Genomic DNA, 16,009 nt, shown 5'->3' with positions numbered 1-16,009 from the left:
TTATGCAAACACTGGTGGATTACTGGGGATGCTTCACTGATATCAGTGTGGGTTGGTCAGGCAAGGTGCATGACACACACAGCTTTAAGAACACAGGACTGTTCAGGAAGCTGCAAGCGTAACCCACACACCTCCTGAGTGTGGTGTTCTGTCCCATTTGGTGGCACCAAGACCACTTAGAGCAAGGGTGGGAAAACTTTTTGGCCTGAGGGCCATATCGGGGTTCCAAAACTGTATGGAGGGCCGGGTAGGGAAGGTTGTGCCGCCTCAGACAGCCTGGTCCCCGTCCCCTATCCTCTATCGGTCATTGTGGGACAGCTACTGAAGCAGTGTTAGGGTAGTATGTAAGATAAGAATAAGGATAATGACACCTAAAGATCTGCCCCACTGTCTGCTAAACCAATATGATGAGGAGGCAAAACCTGATACATTTGATTGAGGAGGACATGAAGCTCTTTGGCAGCCTAACTCCATTATTTTTTTTTCTCTGAAACTGCTCAGCACTTTTTTCACTTAAATTTGTTAATGAGGAGTTTGCTGACAAGAATGAATGAAGTAAGAGCATCAGCTGTCCCTGGATCAGTTTTCTTTCTGATAAAATGCCTATATCACTCCTGCTTTGAATGAAAACCATCATCTCTCCCTTTTCTGCTTGGTTAGATATTTGCCTGAGCTGTGGAGTTCAGATTCAGACCCAAATCTGAATTTTCCCAAACTCTGGGGTGTTCAATTTCAGTGCCCTTTTCACAGGTCCCTTACAGAGATATGCCTCAGGCATGAAAGCATCCAGAAACAGAAACCACTCAGATTCCACAGCAAGAGGTAATATATAAAAACATAAATAGATCAAAATTCATGAGGAGGAGCTGGTGGGTGCATCTAGTATTCCGGTCCTGACCCATCTCTAGGTCTGGTGAAATTTTTTAACGGCCCTATTAATAATAATATCTTACATTTTAGATAGTATCTCTCATCCTGAAGTTGCCAAAGGCCTTTATGAACTACATACATGCACCAATCATTACTGATACAACCACCTTTGAGATGAGAAGCACCAAACAGACAATTTGCACATAGGAATAGATGAGGGAGGAAATAAAATATTGCCTAATTGGTGAGCAGAGGAAAGCAAACTGCCAGGAGATCCTGAATGTCCATGTTGAGTAGACAGGACCTTCAGGTTTTAAGGGAGGGATATGAAAAGAATTAGAATTAGTGAGTGAAGAAAACATAGCTTGTTGAATGTTTGAATTTGAATTACCCCCGTACTTTCCTTAAATATATATGGCTATCTTCCAGGAACTGACAAAATACAATTCCTCTGGTCTGGTCAAGCTGTACTTGGCACAGGACCCAAAGGAGGGAATAACAAAAGTGGCTTTTTGTTGCTTCTCAATTGTGGGGCTGGCTGGGGATGCTTTGGACCTCAGCACAACTCTAAGCAGCTTCAGAGTTGCTCTAAATTGCCTGTGGTCTCCAGAGCTGTACTGGCAGCCATAATCACGGAGGCATAGCAATACATTGGCCATGCCCCCTTTTGTTCTGGGAATAACCTTTACAGTTAGCACTGGGGGGTAGTGTAGAACTGGTGTAGTGGTTCTACAGCACCCTGGAGGTTTTCTCTGCATGGAAAAACTCATTTGGCCAATAAAGTTGAATTACAGTCCCTCTGTGCCAGTAAAGCAGTACAAATGAGCCAGTGGGGCTATGAATCTGTCCTTCTGTCTCTTGTGTTCTATTATTACACACCCACATTATGGAAATATTTTTTCATTAATATTCACTGAGCACCGCCTACTTTGCTTATAAACCCAAAAACAAGTCAAGAGCCATCTGTTTAATATAATTCAGCACTTACAGTTTTGTGTGATTATATCTGATCTGTTTGATCTACCACGTCAGCACTGTTTGTTAACTGTAATTTTATCAGATATCTGGAAAATTCTAGAATGCTTGCAAAAAAAAATCTCTCTATATATTCATTCCATTACATTGTAAAATAACAATTACTGTATGCTATGTTTTATTTCCTTTCTACACACAACAGCTCACTTTCCTGGGGTGTCCTCTAAGTAAGGGGAAATACTGGAAAGGTATGTTTGATTAAACATACCAACATTTGTAAAACAAATTGGGGTTTTTTTGGGGGGGGGGAAGGGGGCCGGGCTAGACATGGGAGTACAAGAACTATATTTAATCATCCAGCAGCTAAAATTTACAGGACTGGGATAAAGAAATCTTGGACACCACAAGGGTTACCTTGTGGGGTTTCCTCTGTATATTGCTCCCAGGAGCAAGGAATTTTGGGGCCCTTGAGGAGGCAGAGGGCATGGTCTCCAAACTCTGTGGATCACTACTAGGAAAGGAAGCTGCGACCTATGGTGTGCTATACCTTTCATTGTGATAGTTGAGAACTATCCCTCTCTGTTGCCATTGCCTTCTCTGCCTGCATCTATGCCACCTCTTCCCCTCTCCCATGGGGCTGCTGGCATAGTTCAGGTTGGACAGTGTTAACTCCTATAAGCATATTTTCCCTAATATCCTCTTGGTTCTGAGGGAAGCATACATAAATTTATTGTGGTCCACAACAAAACTCCTATTCATTTTAACAGTACAGGATCAGGCCATTTATGTCTGTAGATTATTTTTATTTTATAAATCAGCACTGCCAGTCCTCAAACTTCAGGCAGCACCTGAAAGTGACAAAGGGAGGTCCTTCTCAGAGGCTTGCTAGAGTGCAATCTATTGATCCCACTTGGTGGGATGAAAAAAATCAGAAGCAAACGTTCTGTAATTTAAAACCCTGTAATTTATTTCCCCGATTTGACATGTGTTGCATATAAACAGGAGCAGAAATGGAAACACAGAGTTCTAACTCTCAGCTATTACCTACTGGTTTCTGATTCTTCATCCATGGAACGAAACACTGGAATGGCAAACATAAGGTTAGGATTTTAAATTGGGAATTAATGAAAATGCTTCTGACTTTGTTGCCACCCTTAATGTAGTTTCCATGGAAACAGGACTGGAAAGGCTGCCTGTAGCATATAGCTTGTCACTTTCAGCTCTGAGCCAGTGATATTGCCAGATTTTTTCCCCTACTGTTTTTAGCATCTTAAATGAGAACAATGATTTCTCACAGGACAATTTAGGTAACAAGCATGATTTGGCCAGTTATGCTGATTATTCATGCACTTGGCCTATTTAATTCCTCTTTTTAAATTTTTACATTAGTTTGATACTGTCAGTAATGTATATTAGAACTATTGAATCATGACACCAGATTATTGAAAATGTCACTTGAGTTGAAGACATTTATTCCATGTCATTTTTAAGTAGCGGCAGGTGCTGTCTGAGCATATGGCATGAGCTAGACACAACTCTGCCATTCACTCGCTTTTTGACGAATCACAATGGGCCTGGTGTTGAAAGGCGCTGAGCTCTTCCTATCTCCTTGTGCTCATCACTTCACAGACTCCATCCCTAAGCCTCAATTAGCAATCATCTGTAAATCCTGCCATTTGCAGAACTTCTTTAAGATGCTGAATATCCTCCCCACTGAATTCAAATAAGAGTGTCCACACAAAGCCTTGCACCGAAATAACTAAAAGTGGGAATTACAAATAACTTAGCAATTATGGTTCTAGTTTCCAGTGAGACAAGCCCTGCATTTCACTTTCAGGCTTCTAGAGTTGCAATGTCGGGTTTTCAAACCCAGCAGTGGGTGATTCTTGGTTTAAATACACGTGTACCCACTGAGGTTTTACTTTAATTTGGGGAACTGTCACCAAAGTGTTTTAGTAAAAACTTGCTTTTAACCTGAATTTTGGGCCAAATCTGAGTTGACAGTTGGAGCTTGATGATTCCACAGTCCTGCCCAGGTTCTGGGGATGCTGTGAAATAGCTGATTTTTACACTATTGACGTAAGGGTGACCAGATGTCCCGATTTTATAGGGTCAGTCCTGATTTTTGGGCCTTTTTCTTATATAGGCTCCTATTACCCCTACCTCCTGTCCCCATTTTTCACATTTGCGGTCTGGTCCTGTTAACCATTACTGATTAAAGCGGCATGCATCTGACTTCCTCCTGCTGGAATGGCTACCTCGGCATTTCTATAACCATTGCTTAGTTTGTGCCAGGTACAGCCCAGGCACCTCTAGGTGCGGCACTTCATATCCCACCACCTCTGGGCTGCCACATCAGTTATGGAAGTAAACCACTGCTTCATCCCAGACACCCCATTCATTACAAACCAAGCACCGTCTATAACCCAACTCTTCCAGGGGCCTCTCACTCGATCCGCCAGGGGCAAGGCCAGTGCCTGCTTTTCACCTCCTCCCTACCCTGTCAGCTTGGGTGGCCCTGCCACACGTCAAACCCGGGCTTACTGCAGCACGCCAGGCCTGCCCCGCTCCAGGGACACACGCAGGCCGCCGCCGTGCGGTGTCAGTCCCTACAGCACGCCTGGCTCAGGCCCTGTTACCGCCCCGCCCCTACGCCTGCCAGAGGAAGCGCGAGGGACCAGGCCCCGGAGCGCGAGAGCCCCCGCGCTTCCCTCTTCGCCCTTTCCCGGGGGAGGCGAGGAACGCTCGCCGGGCTCCGCTTTACCGCGGAAGTTTGGCAGCCTGGGGCCGCCGTAGACGGGTGAGCTGCTGATTGTTGCCCGGGTGGATGCAATCGCCGTTGTGCGTGCGGGCGCCTCGAGCTCGTTCGGCGTGTCCCTGCGTCCCGGGCCCGGGCCGCCATGAGTGAGAGGGGGGAGCTGGACCTGACCGGGGCCAAGCAGAACACGGGCATGTGGCTGGTGAAGGTGAGAGGCCGCGCGGGCCCGGCGAGCGACTCAGCCTGTCCCCCCGCGCTCCCGGCTTCTGCCCCGCGAGGGAGGCCCCGCCACCGGCTGGGGCGGCTCCTTCCCTCCCTGGGACCGAGACCCTGGCTCGTCTCGAGAATACGCCGGGGCGGGAATCCCTGCGGCGGGGGGAAGGTTTGTGGGGATCCCTGTGGGCCGGGGCGGAGGGGGGAAGAGATTCATCTGGGGGGGGGGGCGAGGAAGCGGGATGAAGGGTGGGGGGGGCGGCAGCAATTCCCTGGTTCTGTTGCTGGGCGGGGGGGGCGGAGTGACTTTCCCATTCCCCTGGGCGGCCCCTACGGTCTCCGCAGGAAAGCAGAGGCGTGTCTGGTTTCCCGGGAGCTGCGGAGACCTCGCCACGCGCGAACCAACGCCGAGTCGGCGGGCAGGTCCCACGGCTGCTCTCTGCTTTGCCAGGCACCGTGCCCAGAGAGCTGCGAGACTCCAGCCCCTTCAGTGGCTGCGCTTTGGAGCAACCCTGAAACTGACGAGTGCCCTGTAACGGCCGCTCTGCTTTTGGCAAAGACTGTGCGCGCTAGCAAGGGGGAGAGGGAATGAAGTGGTGGAATCGACTCTCCATCCCAGTAGCATTCAGGAGACCGTGGCAGGAAGAAGAGAATGAAATTTGTCCTTTCCTGTAGCTGGGGCGAGGACTTCAGATGTATCGGACACCCTTAGGCAGAGATGGATGAGGCTCCGTAAGCAGTGTTTCCGGCCAGCACCCTGCTAGGATTCCTATTATGCTTTACTTTCCAAGAACCTGGGGTTATATCTGCACTTAGGGTTTTCAGGATGACACAGTGGTAAAAAAGCCAGTGGCTGGTGTATGATATTGTCTCCATCATTGGCAGCACTGGTGCTAGAGCAGCAATAGAAGATTTCAGAAAATCCTCAATGTGGACAAGGTCAAGGGGTGGGCTTGTTGCCAGGTCTTTGTACTTCCTCTTTAGTGTCAGTTTCTGACTAAGGGCTTCATAAAACCTTCTTTGAAAATGGGTTGGTCCTACCTATGCTTACCAAGAAGTTTTAAACTCTGTTTGGGTAGATGAGGAGGTGAAAGGGGACCCAGTATTGATATTGGTTATCAGCAACAGAACTTTACTAGGTGCACTCTCTATAATAAGAGGAGGACAGGGATAGCAAGAACCCTTTTAAAACATGATTTTTCACAGATAGGTGCTAATGTGACTTAAAAATGACTTCCATGGCTGATATTGGCCTTGGTAACGTTGTACTTCCTTTCATACAATGGGAGCCCACAACTCTGTAGTACCCCAGCATGGTTCAAACATGTGATGTTGTTGTAGTGAAGATGGTAGTGAACTGAACTTGGTAACTGTGCAAACAACTGCACCTTTTTTAAGCCGACAAACTACAATTAGTTGAAAGAAAAAGAATACTTGTGGCATCTTAGAGACTAACAAATTTATTTGAGCATAAGCTTTCATGAGCTACAGCTCACTTCATCGGATGCGTGCAGTGGAAAATACAGTACGGAGATTTTATATACACAGAGAACATGAAACATTGGGTGTTACCATACACACTGTAATGAGAGTGATCAGATAAGGTGAGCTATTACCAGTAAGAGAGGAAAAAAAAAAAAACTTTTGTAGTGACAATCAAGGTGGGCCGTTTCCAGCAGTTGACAAGAACATGTGAGGAACAATGCGGGGGGGGGCGGGGGGGGAATAAACATGGGGAAATAGTTTTATCCACTCCCAGTCTTTATTCAAGCCTAATTTAATGGTGTCCAGTTTGCAAATTAATTCCAATTCAGCAGTCTCTCGTTGGAGTCTGTTTCTTTTTGTTAAAAGAAAAGGAGTACTTGTGGCACCTTAGAGACAAACAAATTTATTTGAGCATAAACTTTCGTGAGCTGTAGCCCACGAAAGCTTATGCTCAAATAAATTTGTTTGTCTCTAAGGTGCCACAAGTACTCCTTTTCTTTTTGCGAATACAGACTAACACGGCTGCTACTCTGAAACCTGTTTTTTTGTTGTTATATTGAGACTTTTAGGTCTGTACAAATTGTCCCAGCACCCCTGGGGGAACAAATTGTCCCAGCAATCACTTGTCCATAGCATAAAAGCCACATCGGGGAGGGAGGAGGTGTGCTGAGGTGAGGAAGGAGTCTCCTAGTTAGCTCTAACTCACAACAGGGCTGGGTTGCCACAGAGTCCAGAAGCCTTTTTGTTGTAATATTGCGACTTTTAGGTCTGTACGAGTACAGACCTAAAAGTCGCAATATTACAAAAAAAATACTTCAAAAACAGACTCCAGTGAGAGACTGCTGAATTGGAATTAATTTGCAAACTGGACACCATTAAATTAGGCTTGAATAAAGACTGGGAGTGGATGTGTCATTACACAAAGTAAAACTACCCCCTCTTCCCCCTACAGTGAGAGGAGTTCTTGTCATCTGCTGGAAATGGCCCACCTTGATTATCACTACAAAAAGTTTTTTTTCTCTCCTGCTGGTAATAGCTCGCCTTACTTGATCACTCTTGTTACAGTGAGCATGGTAACACCCACTGTTTCATGTTCTCTGTGTATATAAAATCTCCCTACTGTTTTTTCCACTGCAGGCATCCAATGAAGTGAGCTGTAGCGCACGAAAGCTTATGTTCAAATAAATTTGTTAGTCTCTAAGGTGCCACAAGTCCTCCTTTTCATTTTGCGGATCCAGACTAATACAGCTGCTACTCTGAAACCTACAATTAGTTGGGCATTTTTACCACTGTATAATCACAGGCTAGATGATTCAATGGTAAAAACATGTAAATTCTGCCCATGTTAAATTTTTTACCATTAACATAAGAACGGCCATACTGGGTCAGACCAAAGGTCCATCCAGCCCAGCATTCTGTCCACTGACAGTGGCCAATGCCAGGTGCCCCAGAGGGAGTGAACCTAACAGGTAATGATCAAGTGATCTCTCTCCTGCCATCCATCTCCACCCTCTGACAAAGAGAGGTTAGGGACACCATTGCTGCAACACTTGTGAATTACAGCTATAAAGTTTGCTAGTGTAAAAAGGTTATGCATGGTTTTCCCCTACCCTCCTGGTTTAAAATCCAGTTCAGACCTGAAGGAGAGTTAGCAGACCTACTTCATGTGTGAACTGGAATTTTAAACCACAGCAAACTTTTGTAAGTAGGTCCCCCAACATGTTAAGAATCACAACATAGATGGGACTTCATATTATTGAAGCAAAACTGATTATCATTTGGTGGATTTAATTTAAAAAAAAAAAAAAGAATTCTCTTTAAACAACAGAATGTTTTGTGTAGTGCTGCTTTACCACAGCTCACAACACGACTTCCCTGGCTAATGAAGACCAGGTATAACAATGTTGAAATTGTTAATTAATTTCTGGGGAAAAGACTTGTTGGAAAAACAAGTTACTGGTTAACCTGGTTTCCCTTTAGAATGTGTGAAGCTAATATAGAAAGTATCCCAGAGAGAGACAACTTAATAGACAATAGCCCAGATATTACAGTGGTGGGTGCTTTAGGAATATATTCAATAAAAGTAAGTACAACTAAAGCTGTGAGGTTTTAGAGTGCAAAATATAGAAAAGTAGGTTGTGCTAATTAGGGAGTATTTCATTTTGAAATGGTATTGGTTTATGTCATGTCTTTTCCCACATGGTCATGTTACAAATTGTGAGGGAGAAGTATTATCCCTACCTACGCAGTCAAGAATAAAGACCATGTCTCTAGAATCTTAAGTATTTTATATATGTTTTGTTCAGATGCTGTTAGTTCATTCATGGCCTCGGGTCAGACCTTAACTGGAGAATCCCTTTTCCAAAATCCAAGTTAAAATTATTTCAGTTCTGTTTTTGTTTATAGAAACAGATTGCAATGTTTCCATACACTATATTCAGGATTGTTAAAAGATTTTTGAAAACTGATCCTCCTAATTGTTCTTGCTCAAATTAAAAGAAATCCGCTGTAGCGGGTGTTTTATTGTGTAAAACATTTCCTGTCTTCCTGTAGATTGCGTAATCCCATCCACTATACAACTACAGATTTATCTGGGTGAAGTGAGGCCCTACACTTAATGGCATCTTTTTTTGTTCTGTGTGTTACGTAACAATTTTTGAACATGTTGTGTCAATTCCAAAATTTCAGAGAATATTCTAGGCAGCAATAGGCAGAACCCTATTGAGGTTGGTGAAAATGTAAATCTGGAAAGCTTGATTTCTACTGGTATAAGTGAGAGGAAAATCAGGCCACCAAGTGCCTGATTGGTGCTGCAGGCAGATAAATCTTACTGGTGCCCCCTGATACTGCCTATACATCACAGGATGTGGCTTAATATTATTAATTAATATTTGTATTCCATAGCACCTGCGAGCCATAGTCATGGATCAGGATCCCATTGTGTTGGGTGCTTCTCTTTCTCATTGGGTGTGCAGCTCTGCCTACATAAGCAACAAAGTATGCAGTCCTTTAGTTGTATATACTTTCTACAGTGGCTATAAATGCAAATATGGAATGACTGTACTGTACTAGTAAAACCCTAGGAAGTTATTGCTACAAAACTAAAAATAAAAGTGGATTTGCTGGAGCTTCTGGTGCATTGTGTGTGTTAAAAGAAGAGCATAAAAAGAACATCAACGCTTTTTTAATGCATGGCCTTGGGGATAGTAAAACATGACTTCCTTTTTTGTTCCACAAGTCAGTCAGATGTCCTGTTAAGGCTGCAATTTTTAATCACCTCTTTTAGTTTCATTTAAGTCATACATCTTAGGCTATGCTTGGTAGGTTTTGGAAAGTTTAAATATGATCAATTTTTGGTGCTGACTTCTTCTGTTTGCCTTCTCTAGCAAAGAAATATTAATCTTCAGTATATTTTAATTGTTGTTGTAAAGAAAGCAATACAAAAAAGATGTTTTTTTTTAATTTAAAAAAAACACATAAAATCTTTGATATAACTATCTGTTGCATAGTTACCTGAATTTCTTTTTCTTTTCTTTTTTTTTTTTTTAAGGTCCCCAAGTACTTGTCACAACAATGGACTAAAGCTTCAGGAAGGGGTGAAGTAGGGAAGCTGAGGATTGCCAAGTAAGTAGTTCACCATACTGTTTTTGGTAGGAATTCTTAGAATTATTACAGAAGTAAAAAAAGTTATGTTTAGTATACAGTAGTGTATTGCAGTGAAGTACTACTTATATTGCATAATATTTATTGAAAGTACAAGTTGGGTTTATTTCTATGAAGCTTGAAATATAGCTGCCCTAGTGATTATCATTGTATATTCTAAACAGTATGAATATAAAAAATTATACTGGTGTGTGTGGATATATTTTAGAACCCCATTTCCGATTTCATAGACATCGGCAATAGGCTCATCTAAATAAAGAGTCTCTATCAATTTATTTATATGCTATTGTGTTGCTTCTATTTGCTCCTGCTGACTTTCCCATTTGTCCTTGGGTAGCCCAGGAGCGAAGACTGTAACAAAGCTAGAATTTGAGGTTGCTGCTGTTATCAGAGGAGCCAAACCTGTGAAATTAGATTACAGAAACTAAAATATTAAATATTTTCTTTTACAGAAATCAAGGAAGAACAGAAGTAAGTAATTACCAAATCCAAAGGCTATTAATGTGTTATATTTTGAACTTTAGTGTTGCTTAAAGTAGTGTACATTTATCTTATAGTACTTGTAATAGAGCACTGGACTGGAAGTTGGGAGACCTAGGGGACTGGCTCTGTCACTGGCCTACTGCGTGACCTTGGGCAAGTCACGTATTGCTTCATGCCTCAGTTTCCCCATCTGTAAAATGAAGATAATGATGCTAATATTCTTTCTAAAGTGCTTTGAGATCTACTGATAAGTGCTATATAAGAGCTAGGTATTAATATTAAGTAGAAAAAGTTGGAAACAAAGAAGTAAGAGTTCAGAAATATACCATATCATATTTGGTGTTAATTCATTAGTTTTGTTAAATATAAAGTATTGGGGAATTTGAGGGTCTTTTCATCTGCAAAGGCAGCTGATTAATTTATTTTATTAGCAATTGAATGAATAATAGCTTTACCAGGTATTTTACCTTTCATGTTAGATGGGAAGGTAGCAGCATGATTCAGTATACCCCAGAGCCAACCAACACATTGAATTGGAAGAGACTTAGCAAAAATTCAGCAGTGGGGAAAAGCTGAATATACCATCTTAGAGTCTGATTTAACTCTCATTGCAATACGTGGAGAGACTCCAGTTGTCTTTGGGATTTGTTCAGGCTCGTAGTTGGCTGTAATATATGCTGCTGACATTTTCTCAAAAGTGAAGTTAGCTGTGTGAAACATTTAAAATATCTACATTGAAAGATATAACTATCTTAGGTTCTCAACATTTTTAAAAATAATGAAATGCAATTAATTGTTCTCTGACATCAAGAGGAGATAATAAAAATCTGTTGAGTAAATTGTATAAATAATCCTATGTGAAAATGTTGAATAAAATATTTCAGAAGCTTAGTATATTAAAAATTAGATCCCAGATGTATATTTGAACAACTCAAAATTGTATTGTACTATTTCATTTTTCTTTCTCTTCCTGTTTCCTAAGCTCTAAAATCTATGTAGTTTAAAGGTCTATGTACTAATATTATGTTCATTGTGGTTGTTAGGTATCATTTACTTTGAATGAAGATCTTGCAAGTATCAGTGATATTGGAGGAAAACCTGCTTCAGTCAGTGCACCCAGAGAACATCCATTTCTTTTGCAAAGTGTGGGAGGACAGACGTTAACAGTGTTTACAGAAAGCTCAGCAGGTAAATTAGAATGAAAATTATTTGTTAATATAATTCCTGTCATGCATGTTTGCGTAGATTCATAATCTCAGCATGATAGTTGGTTAAAAGGACACCATCAAACTGATGGAGCTAAAATAAAGACCTTTCAGCTTTGTTTTTTGGTCACATGCATGCACATAACACTTCATTCTAGTTGACTATTTTTCTTCTTTTAATCGAGTAAGAGCCTGAAATGTCTCCAGAAAGGATTGTATTGTGCATTCCAATATCAGCCTGCTGAACAGATCAGAGAGGAAGAATGGAGTATAGTACAAAACCTTTAGGTTTCATCACAACTTGTGCTTCTGATAGGATGACCTAGCAGAAAACTGCTGCTTTGCTCAACACTTCTTTTGGAGGAAAGGATAGATTTGACAGAAATCTAGCTACAGTGTGGTGAAAATCAATTTTGAATTAGGTTCATTTTTTTCTATCAGTCTTGATATAGTGTCTTGATGACCAGTGAATATTAACGGTCATTCATCAAACTTTCCAGTTGTTTACTTTCTCAGAAAGTGTAATAGTAATGTGGTATTTGGCACGCAGGAAAAATAATTGTATTTTTGTCTATTGGATTCAAATTCCTTGACCTACATTATGTGTAGGTCACTGATATTATAGTAGCAATACATGGTAAGTGTGGGGCATTTTCAGGATACCACGTTCTATGAGCATGTTAGGCCTAAATTATATGATAGAAACATCAAAATTATCATATGCCCTTCCTTTCACTGCTCTCCTTCCTCTTGTGGAATAGTCAATGTATTTTTCCTTTGCTAGTTGGCTGTTCTGATACTAAATTAATGTTATGTAGTCCCCAAACTTTGTGTGCTGCAGATTTGTATACTGTAAATGTGTGGCAGCATCATAGAAAATAAGGTGGGGGGAAAAGAGAGACTGGATGCCTTGAAAGCTTAGTAGAGAATACTTGGGGCTTCAGGCATCTTGGAATGTTTGGGAGTTCCCATAAATAAAGTTTATGATGCTTTCCCTCCCCTTTTTGGGCAGGGTCGGAGGTGACTATACATTTGGATACGCTGGATTTTTGGATGGTTTGATTTCTTCATTTTCTACTCCTGCTAGGCTGGCCAGGAACTAGCTGCCCCTGTTGCATCTTGCCCAAATATCTGTCACTGTATCTTAGAGTGGATAAACACATTCCCAGAATATGAATGCTCAACAGTGGAATAGTTAACAGTGACATTTGAAGTGTAATAATTACGCTTCAGACTTGACACCATATAAATATGCATGGGATCGTTCACAAGTCTCTGAGATACTGTTTTGTTTTTTAAAAAAGGATAAGGGACAGACCTACTTATTGCTATGAACTGATGGTGGTACAACATGCCCCTGTATGGCACACATTTATGACTGCACTGTGTCTATCATAAGGCAATGAAATGGAAAAATTTAAGTTTCCGCATTAGAGTGGGTAATTGTATGAGAGTGATTCCTATTACATTTTCCATCTGCTATCAGACTAGGTGTATCCTAGAGAACATCAGATAGATTAGACAATAAGGTGGGGTAAGAAAAAAATACCTGGGGATAATACTGATTCTCATTTTTAATGGAGAAGAATGTGTAGAAAGGCTTTTTGAGCCACTTTCTCTCCTGATTTACGTCTTGTGCAATCTTGGAGTGCAAGCCAGACCAGAACTTCGCATTAATGTTTTAGCTAAATCTGAGGAGTCTTTCACAATAAAATAAATGATCATCAACTTTACTTCTTATGAAGCACTGCTTGTCATAAATACACAATTCTGATCTCTCAGAATGGGTTATGTCCTTTTGAAAGAAGGGAAGTCCACTGAATTGCTAAATATTCTAAGTTTTACAGTCTAAGTTAGTATAAAGTGCATAGTTAGCAGCAGACTGGGTGGGTTCCTTTAATATCCATTCCGTGATTAGTATGCTAAGTCAATATAATGGAAAATGTAATTCGATAAACCCAAAATCAATTGCTAGAGGAATTGTGCTTCAGTTAGCAAAGACAGCAGAAAACTGATTTACATTGTATACAGAAAGGTTGGTAGAATGGTTTAGTTTTCTGTAAATTGGAAACTAAATTCATTTATTCAGTAGGTGAAATAAAATGTATTTTTGTTTCATTCAGTTTTCAACACTGATATTTTTTTCTGTTGTGATCTCCCTTAAGTACTTTAGATCATAATTGCTCTACGATGCATTGTTTCTGAGTTGGAAAAAGTTATTCCATTTCATACTTGTTCTTTTAAGGGAAAAAAGTTCTGCAAACAAGATAAAGAATCTATATCCCTATGCCTTTTTATTTAGGGGCAGTGGGAAGTCCTCAACTTCAATTTTAAGAGCCAAGTTGATTAATAAACTAAGAGCAGCAGCAACCCCTATAGTTAAAGTTGTGAAATGGTTAATGTTCTGACCCCCTGTTTTTCAGTCTCTTACAACTTGCTGTAATTTTTCAAGGTTGGTCTGTACTTTAAGATGAATATTTGTTTAAACTTCCCAAAATAAGATTCAACTATTTTTGCTTATAAGTGGGCGGGGGGACGGGAATCCTTGTTACTGGAAAAGTAAAAGAGAACCATTGCAACCCTGTCTTGTACAATTGTAGTATCAAAATGGCGTGGGATATTAAACTGAAATTTGGCATGGAAATAGCTACCATTGAGAGTGCACCTGTGGGTGTTATGCTGGGAAAGTTAGTTTTGATTTAACCAAATTACAAGCCTTTGAAAATCGTCTTTGTGTATGATGCAAAGAATATCCTGTGTGACTTTTTTTAAAACACACTCTAGCAATATTCTGAGTAAAGCTGGTTGCATTGTGTATTCATGTATGACTAACTTAGAATTACATTTTTTTTTCTACAACCCAAGCTAGCGTCTTTTGGTTGTGTATTCATCTGTGTATGCTGTATGAACTGAATCCATGAAAATCATTTATGTGAAACTTAGTTACATCCTGATTCTGTAAAGTTTTAGCCTGTGTAACTCTACTCATATGAGTAGTCCACTGAAAGAAGCACAGTGACACATCATTCCACTTCAGTCTATATATGCCACCACCAATAGGATCATCTTTGATGCTCATCAGGTGATGTGGTCAGAATCTATATGGGAATCCCTCTGTCTTCTATACCACATCAAGCTCAAGCTTCTTGCAATAGCCTTCAAAGCCCTAAATAGCCTTGACCCATCTCTCATAACGTGAACTCCACCGCTCCACCCCGTGATGTGTTGATACACAATTTGTCCATTTACCCTACAACAATCTGTGCTTTTTCCATGGCACGCTCTATGCATGCAATGCAGTTTTCTGGGTTGGTTTGTAAAGTCACTAATGTCTTATTTAAATCCTTCCTGAAGACCTACTTTTCCCACAATGCCTATTTCATTATTTATCTTATGTATGAACTGCTAAATTATTTGAAGAGAGTGGACTACAGACACTGGAGCTGAATCTAGAAATTACTGTGACAAAAGATGTGGATTGAATTGTGGAGGGAGGAAAAGAGGGTAAGGGGTAAGGAGTTTATTGCCTTGTTTAATTTGAAAACAGATGTAAGTAGCAAGAGGTACCTATCATCAGCCAGATTAGTTTGCTTGGGTATTGTTTCCCCCCTCCACACACTTCGTTTCATTGTCTTCTTAGAGTGGTGGATGCTCTTTGGAGCAGGGAACTCCATTTCCTCTGTGTTTGGAAAGTAGCTAGTGTATTTCATAGAATCATAGGATTGTAGGACTGAAAGGGACCTCTAGAAGTCGTCATATCCAGTCTCTTGTGCCGAGACAGGACCTTGACAGGTCCTTTGTCCAACCTTTTCTTAAAAATGTCCAGTAATGGAGATTCCACTCCCTTAGCAGTCTAGTTCAGTGGTTAACTACCCTTATAGTTAGAAAGCTTTTCCTAATATCTAACCTAAATCTCCCTTGCTGCAGATTAAGCCCATTAGTTGTCCAATCTTCACTGGACATGGAGAACATTTGATCACCGTCCTCTTTATAACAACCGCGAAACTATTTGAAGACTGTCATCAGGACCCCTCATCAAGATGTTAGTCTTAAGACTAAACATGCTCAGTTGTTTTTTGTTTTTGTTTTTGTTTTTTTTTAATCTTTCCCTATAGGTCAGGTTTTCTAAACCTTTTATATTTTTGTTGTTCTCTTTTTAACTCTTCCCAGTTTGTCCACATCTTTCTTAAGGTTTGGCACCCAAAACTAGACACAGTACTCCATCTGAGGCCTCACCAGTGCCAGATTGAATGGGACAGTTGCCTCCTATATCTTACATTTGACACTCCCATTAATCCAGAATCATATTAGCCTTTTTCACAACTGTGACTTTTTGGGCATTGCTGCAGTTGTGGGA

General features: G+C 41.0%; 1 protein-coding gene across 5 annotated transcripts in view; it reads left to right on the top strand.

Moving 5' to 3' along the window:
- The first annotated feature begins 4,679 nt into the window (after positions 1 to 4,679).
- GTF2F2 (general transcription factor IIF subunit 2) overlaps positions 4,680 to 16,009 on the top strand; it is a 142,793-nt gene continuing 131,463 nt past the window's right edge. For 3 of the 5 annotated variants that reach the window (XM_038381053.2, XM_038381047.2, XM_043500796.1), the window contains exons 1-4: positions 4,680 to 4,811; positions 9,852 to 9,925; positions 10,417 to 10,435; positions 11,491 to 11,635. In XM_038381053.2, coding sequence (XP_038236981.1) covers positions 4,746 to 4,811; positions 9,852 to 9,925; positions 10,417 to 10,435; positions 11,491 to 11,635 — 304 coding nt within the window. In that variant the 5' untranslated portion in view covers positions 4,680 to 4,745. Of the gene's footprint in view, positions 4,812 to 9,208; positions 9,299 to 9,851; positions 9,926 to 10,416; positions 10,436 to 11,490; positions 11,636 to 16,009 lie in introns of those variants that run through there. The other 2 variants (XM_043500782.1, XM_043500773.1) reach the window with 1 other exon arrangement.

This window comes from Dermochelys coriacea, chromosome 1, assembly GCF_009764565.3.
Source record: "Dermochelys coriacea isolate rDerCor1 chromosome 1, rDerCor1.pri.v4, whole genome shotgun sequence".
Taxonomy (NCBI): Eukaryota; Metazoa; Chordata; order Testudines; family Dermochelyidae; genus Dermochelys; species Dermochelys coriacea.
Note: the sequence above shows the minus strand (reverse complement) of the source record. Positions and strands in the feature narration are given on the sequence as shown.